The 14,586-nt window shown below is 42.1% G+C and overlaps 1 protein-coding gene across 7 annotated transcripts in view; it reads right to left on the bottom strand.

Moving 5' to 3' along the window:
* LOC122556680 (solute carrier family 23 member 1-like) overlaps positions 1–14,586 on the bottom strand; it is a 128,795-nt gene that overhangs the window by 33,346 nt on the left and 80,863 nt on the right. For all 7 annotated transcript variants that reach the window (XM_043703706.1, XM_043703707.1, XM_043703711.1 and 4 more), the window contains one exon: positions 13,044–13,191. In XM_043703706.1, the coding sequence (XP_043559641.1) occupies positions 13,044–13,191 (148 nt within the window). The remainder of the gene's footprint in view (positions 1–13,043; positions 13,192–14,586) is intronic.

The raw sequence follows: 14,586 nt of genomic DNA, 5'->3' as shown, positions 1-14,586 counted from the left end.
GTTCACCAGAATGGGTTTCTGACTCTAATCTAGTAAGGTGTCAGCATCTGAGCTGGTGAAGGGTGCAAGGGATAGCATTTCCAATACACTCTCTGATGTTGTAGCCAGAGGCATAGCTTTCTTCTGGGAAGATGGCACTTAAATGCTGCTGGTGCCTGCAGAGATGAAAAGGAATGAGTTGCGCAAATTGACTACACTTGAAAGCAGCACCAAATATCATAATGAGTCATATTTCATTGACAGGATATCGAGATCTCAATCATTTCCTGCTGATTCAAGTACTCTACTCATTTGGAGTGACCAGAAAAATGTGGACCATGTCATCACCAGTTTTTGCCCTTTCTGCAAAATTGTAAATATATTTTCTCTTGCAATGAGACAAAAGGAGAGATTGAATGAGATGAAATGGCTAACACAGCTGTCAATATAGGTGCAGGAGAGGTGTTGATGTTTTCCAAGTGAAAACATATCACAGAGATTGGGAAGGCAGGTGTCTGGAAGTTGAGAGCCATTGAGGGAAGATGCATACAGGGGGAGAGTGATAAACCACACACTTTGGTGGATGTGGATGTAATAGCAAAGTTAGAAACAGTATAAATGGGCAGAAAGATGTTGTGACATTCACTTTTGTGGAGGAGTGCCGACTGTCATTTATCTACTTCTTATGTTGCTGGACTTTCATCTGGACTATGGAAATAGCATGGCCCTAGGGTTACGGTCTGGTACTGTGGGCTCTTCTGTAAGTCTGGAGGAAAGAGAATAGCCATTCCCACCATCAGTGGGGTGCTAATTTACCTCAATCAGTTATATCACTGGAGATCCTCACATATTGGGACTATGAATATTGGCTTGCAGCATTTCAAATGGTGTATAGTTCAAGTTTAAATATATCACCAGCAAAATCAAAAGGTCCCAGCACCAGAAGTACATCCATTGCTGTCGAGCGCACAATATTGTGAGAACGGTGACATGGGGGTGTGGTGCATCTCTCATGTGGTGACAACTTTAAGATTATGTGAGTAAACACACTGGAGCTTGCAGAGAGAAATCCTCCTTGAAACGTCCCAATTCAGCCCGTATGATTTACTAGTGACATCAACAGTCAAGTGCCAGACTCCAAGAAGAGACAGAGAGAGAAAGACAGAAAATCAGTAGTCTACAACAGTAACAGTCCATTCTAATCCCAATCTCCAATGCATTATCATAGCCTCACAAGTTACACTACTTTGGATGCAGATTCAAGTTCCTTTTAAATAGGAGTTGAGATTTGCCACTCCAACCGTTAAGTGGCATTGAATTTAAGACATCCACTACCCTGTGAGTGAAAATGCTATTCCTGTTATCCCTGCTAATCTTCCTCTACCAATCACCCTAAAATTGGTTCTCCTTGGCAATTGACCTCTAAAAGGGGAAAATAGGTCTTCCCTCTTCACTCTATCCAAAGCCCTTATTATTTGATACATATCAATTAGATAACACAGAGAGACTGAGAGAAGGAGACAGAAAACATATAAATATCAGCAATACACCTGTACTTCACTCAATCTAGTCTACTGCATTCATATCATCATATAGCAGGGAAACAGATCCTTGGTACAACTCTTCCATGCCAACCAAGTTTCCCAAGTTAAACTAGTCCCACTTTCCTATGTTTTTCGCAGTTCATAATGTAGAGTCCTCTACTTTGGAGTGTTGAAACAGAGGCTGGGTGATTGCTTTGCGAAGCACCAACACTCTGTCTGCAAAAATGCACCTGATCTTCTAGTGGCCAGCACTTTAATGTATTCCCTGGCTAACATTTCTATCACAGACCTGTTGCAATGTTACAACGAGCTTCAGCGCAAACTCGAAGAACAGCATTTCAATTTCCGCTGAGAGACCCTACAGCCTCGAGAACTCTAATTGAGTTCAATAACTTTGGAGCCTGATTCCAACCTTTCATGTTTTTTTTACCCACCCCACACCAACTCCTGTTATGACATGGGGTGGTTTTTAGCACAGTCATGTATTCCCATGTACTCCCAGGCCTATTATCACGTGATATGGATTGCATTCAGTACTGCCAACCCATTTTCTCACTGCTGTGGTTCTGTTCGCCGAGCTGGAAGTTTTTGTTGCAAACGTTTCGTCCCCTGTCTAGGTGACATCCTCAGTGTTTGGGAGCCTCCTGTGAAGTGCTTCTGTGGTGTTTCCTCCGGCATTTATAGTGGCCTGTCCCTGCCGCTTCCGGTTGTCAGTTTCAGCTGTCCGCTTCGTGGATGCGGATCGTTAGCTAACTTCCTGCTTGTTCTATATAGTGTTTTGTGCAGTCCTTGCATGGGATTTTGTACACTATGTTAGTTTTGCTCATGCTGGGTATCGGGTCCTTTGTTTTGGTGAGTTGTTGTCTGAGAGTGGCTGTTGTTTTGTGTGCTGTTATAAGTCCTAGTTGTCGCAGTAGTCTGGCTGTCATTTCAGAGATGTTCTTTATGTATGGTAGTGTGGCTAGTCCTTTGGGTTGCGGCATGTCCTCGTTCTGTTGTCTCTCCCTTAGGCATCTGTTGATGAAATTGCGAGGATATCCGTTTTTTGCGAATACCTTGTATAGGTGTTCCTCTTCCTCTTTTTGCAGTTCTGGTGTGCTGCAGTGTGTTATGGCCCTTTTGAATAGTGTCTTGATGCAACTTCGTTTGTGTGTATGAAAGCAACCACCCCAATACACATTAACTCTGCTTTCTTTCCACAGATCCTGCCAGACCTGTTGTGCTTCTCCAGCAATTTCTATTCTTGTATATCTCCTCCATACTCTCAAGAACAATGAAGACCTTTGTGTAATGTGGTAATGATAACTGTATACAAAGCTCAAACTGTTGCCTAACCAGTGTCTTATATAGTTCCAGCATTATATCCCTACTTTTGTATTCAAATCCTGTCTAATGAAAGAAAGCAACTCACATGCTGTCTTTACCACCTTATCTAACTGCTCTGTTACCTTCAGGGACCTATGGTCACGCATTCCAAGGTCTCTCACTTTGTCTATCCCTCTCAATACTTGCCTGTTTATTATATATCCTCGTGCTTTGTTTGCACTCGCTGAATACATAATGTTGCATTTTCCAGACAAATTCCATTTGCCACTTTCCTGCCCAAGTAACCATTAATGTCAACTGCAGTCAATAGCCATCCCTTCATTATGAAATACATGGACAATTTTTGTTGCATCCACAAATTTACCACCAATATTTCTTACATAGAGGCCTAAATCATGAACATATCATAAACAGTAAGGGGTACACATGATATTCCTGAGGAATAGGACTGGAAACAACTTGCCATTGACCATTACCTATTGTTTCCACTCACTGAGCCAATTTTGGATTCAGCTCATCACATTTGCCTATGTCCCAGAAGCAATATTTTTTCTAACTATTCTGCTATGTGGAACCTTGTCAAATGCCTCACTAAAATCCATGCAGACAATATCCACAACACTACTCTGATTGAACTCCTGGCTATGAAATTTTTTTTGAGAAAATAAGACACTACTGTCCCTTGACAAAACCATGTTAGCTAATGCATGCCCAAATAAGAGTTAATTCTATCATTATTTATTCCAAATTCTGTCCACCACAGATGGAATTCTTTCCGATGAAGAGCTTATGCTCGAAACATTGACTTTTCTGCTCCACGGATGTTGCCTGACCTGTTGTGCTTTTCCAGCACCACACTCTTTGACTCTGATCTCCAGCATCTGCAATCCTCACTTTCTTCCTGTCCACCACAGAGATCAGACTCAGACTATAACTATCTAGCCTAAGCTTTGCACCATTTCTTTGTGGGATCATGTCTACACTGCGCCTGATGAATCCATTTTGAAAGCCTGCTATTGAGTTATAACTGACTTACCTTCAAATAGATACATTTAGACAATTCTTGCCAGATCATCACTCAGCTTTGTAAAATTTGCCTTTCCTCAATTTAGAACCTTTACTCATGTTCCATTTTACCTTCCCTCTCTGTAATAATGCTAAATCATGGTGGCTCAGTGGTTAGAACTGCTGCCTCACAGTACCAGGATCCCAGGTTCGATTCCAGCCTTGAGGTGACTGACTGTGTGGAGTTTGCACACTCTCCCTGTGTCTGCGTGGGTTTCCTCCAGGTGCTTCAATTTCCTCCCACAGTTCAAAGATGTGCAGGTTAGGTGAATTGGCCATGTTAAATTGCCCATAGTGTTAGCTGCATTAGTCAGAGGGAAATGGGTTACTCTTCAGAAGGTCGGTGTGGACAGGTTGGGCTGAAGGGCCTGTGTCCACACTGTAGGGAATCTAATCAAATTCAACTGTTATGATCAGTACATCTAAAATGGTTACTACTTCATATACCTGGCAAGCTTTACTTTCTCAGACTAAATCAAGAGTTGTACCCTTTTTCATTGGACTGGTTGAAAATGTTTTGTAAAAATGTTCAAAAATATTGTATCTGCGTGGCTGTCTCATTGCTTGTTGATATCCAATTTCTAATTGGTTAGTTGAAATCTATTGTTTTGCACTTGTAAATCTGCCTGCATTGCTCTGGGTCCAGCTTTAATTGTTGAAGATTTGCCTTATGGTTTGAAATGAAACTCTATTTATTAAGAAATCGATGAAGGAGATAAGGTGGGGATATGATGACCCACTTCTTGATTTTCTTATTCGAGTTTTTCTGGGCACTATCCCATTTATAGGAAAGTTTGGTTTGTTTGCTGAAGTAAGTATATTTTTAAATACTAAAATCTGAAATGAATAAAAGTTTCTATGTTCAAAACAAGTTGTGTTTAATGTGTAGCTTCATTTGAAGAAATGAAAGTGAGCACTGGATTTATGAGACATTATTATCTGACTCACTTGATTGTTCTCTTTGATAAAGAGAAAGTTTGTGAAATACAAATTGGCTGGCATGATTCTACTGATAAAGCTCTGTCATGTCTACATATGAGCATAGGACTTGACAGCAGGATTAGGCCATTTGATTTCATTGTAAGACACTTTGAAGTTGTGAAAGGGGATTTATAAATTCACGTTTCATTGTCTTTTCCACGGGTATTCAACAGTAGAACTGCTGCATTTTTTGGATTTGTATTCATGATCTGGACATGGTTTGCAAGGGATTATTTCAAAGTTTGCAGATGACATGAACCTTAGAAATGTAGTGAAATGTGAGGATAGTAAGTTACTTCAGGAGGACATGGGCCACTAGAACAGCTTAATAATACTTAATGCAGAAAAGTGTGAAATTAAGCATTTTGGTAGAAAGACTGAGAGGGGCACAATAAAGTAAATGGTAAAAATTTAAAGGGGATGCAGAGAAACAAACCATTAAAGACGGCAAGGCAAATAAAGAAGGATGTTAAGGCTACAGGATCCTTGGCATTATTAAGGCTAGGGGATGACCAACTAGAACTAAATCATGCATGAGGGAGTTTGGTTGTGCAGAGAAACTGGAAAGGCTGGGATTTTCTTTTTGCAGTAAGTTTAAGGAGGGATTTCATCAATTTTGATGTGGAAGGGAAGAAAATGTTTTCGGTGACAGAAAGGGCAGTAAAAGAAGGGATAGATTTTATTTAAAGCTCAGGGAAAGTAATTATGTGCATAATTGTTTAGCTATAGAATGCATTGCCTGAAAAGGGTGTTTCGGGCATAAGCTGATTCCTGATGAGTGCATAAATGACAATAGGGTGGGCCTGTATTCATTGGAATTTAGAAGAAAGTAGGGGCTACCTTATTGTGTCATCCAGAATTCTTAGGGGACTTGACAGGGTAGATGCAGAAAGTGGGACAGTCTAGGACCAAAGGGCATAATCTGAGTCAACTTGGGCAGGGGGACAACTGATTATCATATCAGTTGTCATCTCATTGAATGGTACAGCAGGACGAGAAAGGCAATTTATTATCTATATGGAGAGAAACCTCAAAGTGCTTCAGTGCAGAGAGATCTGGGTGTTCTTCTGCATGTATCACAGAAAACTGGTCTGCAGGTACAGCAGGTAATAAGGAAAACAAATGGAAATTTGACATTTATTGCTAAAAGAGTAGAGTACTAAATTAGGGAAGTGTTGCTCCAACCACTCTTGGCATTAGTGTGACTGCACCTGGAGTATTGTGTACAAATTTGGTCCCCTTACTTGAAGACGGATGTGGTTCAGAAAAGGTTCACTGGATTGATTTCAGAGATGAAGGTTTGTCTAATGAGAAGAGAATGAAAAACTTAGGTCAATACTCACTGGAGTTTAGGGGAATGAGAAGAGACCTATTATAAGTGGTGGCATGGAGGGTCAGTGGTTAGCACTGCTGTTTCACAGTGCCAGGGACCCAGGTTTGATTCCAGCCTCAGGCAACTGTCTGTGTGGATTTTGCATATTCTCCTAGTGACTGTGTGGATTTCCTCTGGGAGCTCCAGTTTCCTCCCACAGTCCAAAAGATGTGCAGGTTAGGTAAATTGGCCAAGTTAAATTGCCCATGGTGTTCAGGGATGTGAGGGCTTGGTGCAATAGTCAGGGGAACAGTTGAGTAAGAGGGTAGGGGAATGGATCTGGGTGAGATACTTTTTAGAGGGTAGTTGTAGACTTGTTGGACTGAATGCCTTGTTTCCACGCTGTTGGGATTCTATGATTTAAATATGTTTACTCCTCTAACACTCTCTACTTGGGGTCTCTGGGACATGCTTGGTAGTGTGGCTGCCCCTTTTCTGTTTCTGAGCTCAACTTATATGACTTTATTCAGTCCTTTATTCGGTACATCATTCTCCTCACAGCTGTAATTGATTTTTTAACCAATAATGCTGTACCCCAAAAGGTTCTTGCAGTGCAGTGGTACTGTCCCTACCTCTGAACCAGAAGGCCAGGGTTCAAGTCCTAACTGCTGCAGCAATGCATAATAAAGTCTTTAATCAGGAAGAAAGTGAGAACTGCAGATGTTGGAGATCAGAATCGAGAGTGTGGTACTGGAAAGTCATAGCAGGTCAGGCAGCATCCGAGGAGCAGAAGAATCGACGTTTCAGGCATAAGCCCTTCATCAGGAATCAGCTTATGCCTAAAACATTGATCCTCCTGCTCCTTGAATGCTGCCTGACCTGCTGTGTCTTTCCAGAACCACATGCTTGACACTAACATCTTTAAACAGGTTGTTTTGAATATGCTATGTCTTCATATCCCCTTCTCCGTCTTTCTTGAAAACTCTATATCTAGGAATGTTGAGCTGCTATTCTTGTGCCACTTTAAACCAAGCTTCCACTATAACAATAATTTCATGCTGCTATGTCTCTATATATGCCCTCAGCTCATCGGCTCTATTTGCTATATTTTTTTGTATTTATACATATAACTTTTAATGCTGCCAAATTCTTATATTTTACATGTTTTTAACTGTCTGCTTCCTTGCTCATTCAGTCACTCTCTAAAATTTCTGCCTTCCATTTTCTGATCTGAATTTGCCTTCAGATTCTCATCTCCTGCCAATTTATTTTAAACCCTCCCCAATAACACTCACAAATCTCCCTACAAGGAATTTTATCACTGCCTTGTTCAGTTGTTGCCCATCAAGTTTGTACAAGTCCCACCCTCCACATAACCAATCCTAGTCCATAGAAAACTGTTCGGAGTGTGGTGCTGGAAAAGCACAGCCGGTCAGGCAGCATCCGAGGAGCAGGAGAATCGACATTTTGGGCAAAAGCCCTTCATGAGGAAGGAGGCTTGTAAGCCAGGGGGGTGGAAAGATAAATGGGAGGGGGGTGGGACTGGGGGCCCTTTATCTCTCCACCCCCTTGGCTCACTAGCCTCATTCCTGATGAAGGGCTTTTGCACAAAACATCAATTCTCCTGCTCCTCAGATGCTGCCTGACCGACTGTGCTTTTCCAGCACCACACTCTCGACTTTGATCTCCAGCATCTGCAGTCCTCACTTTCACAGAAATCTGTTACCCACCTTCCGACATCAGCTTTCCAGCCACATGGAAATCTTTCATTTTAATTCTAATTAACATGTGAAACTGGAAGCAATACTGAGCATACTGCTTTAGAGGTCCTGCCTTTCAATCTCTCACTTATCTAAGTAGGCGGCACAGTGGTTAGCACTGCTGCCTCACAGCGCTAGAGACTCGGTTTCAATTCCCGCCTCAGGCAACTGTCTGTGTGGAATTTGCACATTCTCCCTATGTCTGCATGGGTTTCCTCCGGGTGTTCTGGTTTCCTCCCACAGTCCAAAATTGTGCAGGTTATGTGATTTGGACATGCTAAATTGCCAGTAGCCTTAGGTGAAGGGGTAAACATAGGGGTCTGGGTGGGTTGCTCTTAGAAGGGTCGGTGTGGACTTGTTGGGCCGAGAGCCTGTTTCCACACTGTAAGTAATCTAATCTAATTTATCTCCCTGAAATCTGCTTTCAGGATCTTATCACCATTCTTACCCACGTTGTTTGTACCAATGTAACCACTGACTGAGCAATCTCCCCCACAAGACTGTCCTATCGCCACCCTAATATCCTTACCCTGCTATCGCGGAGGCAACATACTGCCCTGGAACCTCTACGCCACTGATTTGTTTCTGGCTAGTCTCCTGCGAAACCATCACTCTCACCAGAATCAGAAAACCAATTAACAAGCAATATAGACTCAGTGGACTCCAGCATTACCTGTCCAATTTTCATAGACTGCCTGGTGATCACTCAATCCACAGTCCTTTGTCATGCAAATGCATAAACATGATGACTTCAGTTGCTGGTTAAGTTCTGAACCCAGAGCTGGAGTCTGCACAGCCAATGACACTTCTTGCCGATGCATTCATTGGGAACACAACGCATACCTGTGACTTCACACATACCACAGTATGAATACTCCACTTGGTCAAGTTGACATGCCATCCCATAACTTTATGGGCTATTTATTATAATTAGAGTCACAAATACCTTAACAGTACTCACTAATCAGCATGCCCCCCCCTCCCCCCATATGGAAGTAAGAACCAATTACAGGAGGATGAACAAAGTGAAGAGAGAAGGACCACTCCTCACTCCTTAGAAATCTCCCTCTAACTCACCAAATTCTCACTTTACTCTTCACATAACCAAAATAGCACTCTGTATAGACAAAGTGTCGTGGAGAGCGCCTCGATAACTGCTAAATTAAAGAAAACAATCCTTGTTTTAGATATAAACTAACCTTCAGAATCTCGCATTCTCTAGCTCAAAGTAGAGTTCTGAAGAGACATCCAAATAGGATCCAAAGTGGAACTGAATCTCAAACCTGGCCAAAGGAGAATGGGACACCTTGTGTTTCCATTAGGTCCTCATCCTTTTCAGGTCAGCAGGAAGGCACAAGTGTTCCTTGCAAGAAATGAAGAATGGCTACTTTCTACTTATGGCAGCTCCATGCTGTGTAGTCAATGTACAGACAGTGAATGCTTAGTTCTTTAACTGGTGAAACCAATGCCACCTGTAATTGCAATGAGAGATACAGTGTCCTGCATTTGTACAGGAGCCCTGCTGCATTCCAAAGGTTTCCTGAAGGTGCCAAGAGCTCCCAAGCCACTGGGCATCAAAGGCCCATAAATTCCCTCCAAAACAACTGGCAGCAAAGAGGGAATAGCAAGGAGCAGCCCATAGGAAAACAATTTAAGAAATACACCAGATGCATTTTGGCCTCACAGATGATGGAAGAATTCATAATTCTTTGCTTGTGTTAGATTGATTTAAGCAATGGTCTTCATTGTTGGGGCTGATCAGAGTGCATGTTCATCTTTACCACATTGCAAAAAAGCACCAGATACGGATTTACGGAAGAGGTAAGCAGCTTTAGTTTGGCTAAGTGGTGAATCGATTTGGCAATTAGTTGCAATGCTAAAGACCAGTTAAAGTGAGTGAGGCTAAGTGCCTCACTTGCATTGATATCTTAATGGCATCCATGTGACCCATCATATCTAACAGAATAGTACAGCTCTTGATTGGCTACTTCCTTGTCTGAGAATACCTCACAAACCACTTGGTTTCAGCAGCAAGAGCCAATGGTCTCTACAGCATCAGGTTGTTTAGAGCAGAGCAGACCACTGCTTTTCAGGGAGACCCTTACAGTGACATGCTGATGTACCATAGCCAATTGATCCAGGCACCAAAATGTTAGTTTGAGGAGACTTATTGTCTGCTCAATGATCACCCTGGTTGTAGCATGGTATAGCATTCCTCCTGCCTCTATCCTTAGGTTCCTCACTGATATCCGCAGTCATCACTTCAGTGATTCCCTCTTCAACAAGTGGCTATCTTTAATGATATGAGCGGAATGCAAGGCTGTAGAAACGTCGAATCTCCTGTTCCCTGGATGCTGCCTGACCTGCTGTGCTGTTCCAGCAATAAAGTTTCAACCCTCTTCAACAAGTGGCTATCTTTAATGATATGAGCGGAATGCAAGGCTGTAGCAGAAATATATAGCAAACATGGTATCTGTTTATCTGATAAGAGCACAAAACTGCAAGATCCACCAGCAGAGGTCACAGACCAGTCGCGCAGAGGGGGAATGAAATCTTTTCCTGGTCTGTGGAAAGTCTAGATGGTCACATGAGTGAAGTCTCAGACTGTGCAATTAAATGACTTGAAAGGATGAAGGCTTCAGGTTGTCTTTGCCTAACTGCCCACAACTGTATAGAAATGTAGATATTAACTGATGTTCCCAAGGGCATCTGTCAATATCTTAATGCAGTAATGTGCGGTAGATTTGGAGACGCAATACACATCTCCTGTGGGCCCCTGGAATCTTAGGCCACTGTGACCTGAGAGACATTGGCATCAGATGATCACCAATACATCCAGAGCTCATCTCTTCCATCATCATGATGAGTAACTCATGTACAGACATGCACAAAACCACTGTCATGATCTCTGCAGGTAACCAATCTTTGTTTACATGCCCTTAATAGAGTCTACTTTCAGCTCCAAGTTAGCACCTGCTTTTGGCCCACAAAATGGTTTTCTGCACCTTCCTTTTCAAAAGATTACCCTTGTAGGGGGTCAAGGCATTGGTGCTATCCAGATCTGAGTGGAGGAATCCCCAACTCTTGTTCCTGCTGCTGGTTGTCCTCCTCATTAGAAGACCTTCTTACAGAATGTGCAGGATATTTCTTAGATACTGTTGTTTTGACTGGAACAAACTTTCAAACAATGCTGAAACAGCAACCAATTCACCCACCTTTCAAGCCTCTCTCCAGTGGATCTCAACCAGAATAATAATATATAATCAGGGGCAGCACAGTGACTCAGTGGTTAGCACTGTTGCCTCACAGCACAGGGATCCGGGTTTGATTCCACCCTCAGAGGACTGTCGATGTGGAGTTTGCACATTCTCCCTATGTCTGAGTGGGTTTTCTCTAGTCTCCTCCCACGGTCCAAAGATGTGCAGTTTAGATGCATTGGGAAATGCAGGGTTCCAGAGATGGTGAGGGAGCAAGTGGGGTGTCTGGATGGAATGATGTTCAGAAGGTCAGTGTGGACTTAATGGGCTGAGTGACCTGCTTCCTTACTGTAGGGATTTTATGATTCTATGAGTTTCTTAAAAGTTTTAAGAGTACCTTCCTCCACCATCCTCTTTCAGCCAGTGCATTCCATATTTCTACAAACTTCTGATTAAAAAAAAAACTTTCTTCAGGTTCACTCTTAAACAATTAATTCCTCACCTTAAACTTATGGCCTCTGGTCTTAGACATGGCTGCCATTGGTAAAAGATTCTCAAAATATACCCTATGTCGACACACCCAAAGTCAATGGCTGCCCAACTCCTATTGATGAGGGCAATGCGATTGATAAGGTTTACATGAACTTTAGTAAGGCCTTTGACATGGTCATATGTGGAAGGCTGTTCCAAAATGTAAAAGCCCATGGAATCTAAGGCAAGTTGGTAAACTGGATCCAAAATTAGCTTACAAATAGGAGGCAAAAGATGATGGTGGAAGGTTATTTTCATGATTGAAAGCTTGTGACCAGTGGTCTAGCATAGGGATCAGTGTTCAGTCACTTGCTGTTTGTTAACAACTTGGATGTACGTTGAGACTGCACGACAGAGAGTGCAGAGAACATTCACCAGAGTGGGATAGAAAGTTTCATTTATGAGGTGAGACTGAATAGACCAGGTTTGTTTTCCTTGGAGCAGAGGAGTTTGAGGGGGGATCTGATTGAGATTCACAAAGTTATGTTAAGCATAGACATAGGCTAGATTTTGAGAATTTTTTTACCCAGGACAGACATGTCTAAGACCAGAGGCCTTCAGTTTAAGTAATAAGTGAAACCACTTATTCCTCACCTTAAACTGACTAAAATCTGAAGAATTTCTTTTTCACCCAGAAGGTGGTAGAACTATGGAACGCATTGCCTGAAAGACGGAGGTGGAGGAAGGAACTCTTGAAACTTTTAAGAATATCTGAATGAGTAGTTAAAAAGCCAGGGCAGAGTAGGCTTTGGGCCAGGTACAGTTAAATGGGATTACTAGAGTTTGGTGTTTGTTGGTCAGCACAGAAATGGTGAGCCAAATGGCCTGTTTCTATGCTGTATGACTCTATGACTTGATTCAAGGAAATAACCTGCATCACAGGGCTGCCAAGTGAGGTAATACAACAGCTGTCATCCCATTGCTTCCATTGCAAAGTTGCTGAGGCCTGAATAGCCCCCGATTCCCATGAGCTCATCATTAAGTCTGGAGGGACCTGTCACATTACCGAATTGACAAGCCTATGTAACATTCAACTGCTCATTCTTAAAAGTGTTAGCAGTGTCCCAAAGAATTCAAGCCCACTGCGATAATGCCAAGAGAATAACCAATGTCCTTCCTGTCAAATTACATTCTCCATTCCCCTGTCCCAGTTGCCACCCTTTGCTCCATTGGAAAATCCCAGCTGCTAAATTCCTCGCATTGAAAAAGTTTTAGTTGACGAAGACACATCCACGAAGGAAACAGATCAATACTTTACTCCGTGGTTAATAATTCAACTTAAATTCAACTCAGTCTTATGAGAAATAAACGAGTACAAATGCATCTGTTCACGGATTATAAAGTTTACCTGTTTAATGCATGGATCGGTGGAGGTGGAGCCCCCGCCAACCTTGCACATGCATAATAGTCCCCAATGGATTCAATGATACCAGTGAGTGTTGCGCTGAACATTCCCAGGACTCCAGCTGCTGTGACTGTTGGTAAACCCCACTGACCTGCAAAGATCAAAAAGTTATCAGCAGAAAATTTGGAAAAATAGAGAATTCATGCCATGAACAAAAATACTGTATTCTTAAAAACAACTTTGTTGCCCAGTTCCTGAAGTTTAATTTTAATAACTGCACATTTTGCTTTAAGCACATAATAACCAGTTTCAAAATATTGAACAAACCAAATGGATTTTGCTTCCCATGCAATATTATTTAAACTTTCTTGTTAGAAGATGTAGTGGGCTTTAAAAAAAATCATATTCAATGTGGACTTTAAGGAAATATGACATAAAAACATTAATTTTTGCATGGGTCCATCACATAAGCCAGTTTTACCACAAGAGGTCCTACATTAAAAACGTTAATCACAGTTACCATGCATACAGTTAAAAATCACACAACACCAGGTTATAGTCCAAGAAGTTTAATTGGAAGCACACTGAGCTTTCAGAGCATCGCTCCTTCATCAGGTGGTAGTGAAGGGCTCGATCCTAACACACAGAATTCATAGCAAAAATTTACAGTGATGTAACTGAAATTATACATTGAAAAATTGATTGTCTGTTGAGCCTTTCATCTGCTAGAATACAGTGATAGTTTCACTTCATTCATGTGTAAACCACAAAACCTTTTTTTAAAAAGTTGCATTCTCGGGTTAGCTGTTAACAATGGTGATAGCTAGACAATATGTTGAAGGTGTTGGCCCCCTGTGTTCTCTGTCTATGCCATGACGTTTAGATTGACTCTCATCTAAAAAGTGAGATAGAACATAGAGCATAGAACAATACAGCACAGAATAGGCCCTTCAGCCCACGATGTTGTGCCGAACATTTGTCCTAGCTTAAGCACCTATCCATACCTATCCAATTGCCGCTTAAAGGTCACCAATGATTCTGACTCTGCCACTCCCACAGGCAGCGCATTCCATGCCCCTACCACTCTCTGGGTAAAGAATATACCCCTGACATCCTCCCTATACCTTCCACCCTTCACCTTAAATTTATGTCCTCTTGTAACACTCTGTTGTACCCGGGGAAAAAGTCTCTGACTGTCTACTCTATCTATTCCTCTGATCATCTTATAAACCTCTATCAAGTCACCCCTCATCCTTCGCCGTTCCAATGAGAAAAGGCCTAGCACTCTCAACCTATCCTCGTACGACCTATTCTCCATTCCAGGCAACATCCTGGGAAATCTTCTCTGCACCCTCTCCAAAGCTTCCACACCTTTCCTAAAGTGAGGCGACCAGAAATGCACACAGTACTCCAAATGTGGCCCAACCAAAGTCCTGTACAGTTGCAACACCACTTCACGACTCTTGAATTCAATCCCTCTGACCAATAAAGGAAAGCATACCAAACGCCTTCTTCAATATCCTATCTACCTGCGACTCCAGTTTCA

This window comes from Chiloscyllium plagiosum, chromosome 14 (genome assembly GCF_004010195.1).
Source record: "Chiloscyllium plagiosum isolate BGI_BamShark_2017 chromosome 14, ASM401019v2, whole genome shotgun sequence".
NCBI classification, from domain to species: Eukaryota; Metazoa; Chordata; class Chondrichthyes; order Orectolobiformes; family Hemiscylliidae; genus Chiloscyllium; species Chiloscyllium plagiosum.
The sequence above is the reverse complement of the archived record's forward strand: the minus strand, read 5'-3'. Positions and strand labels throughout refer to the sequence as shown.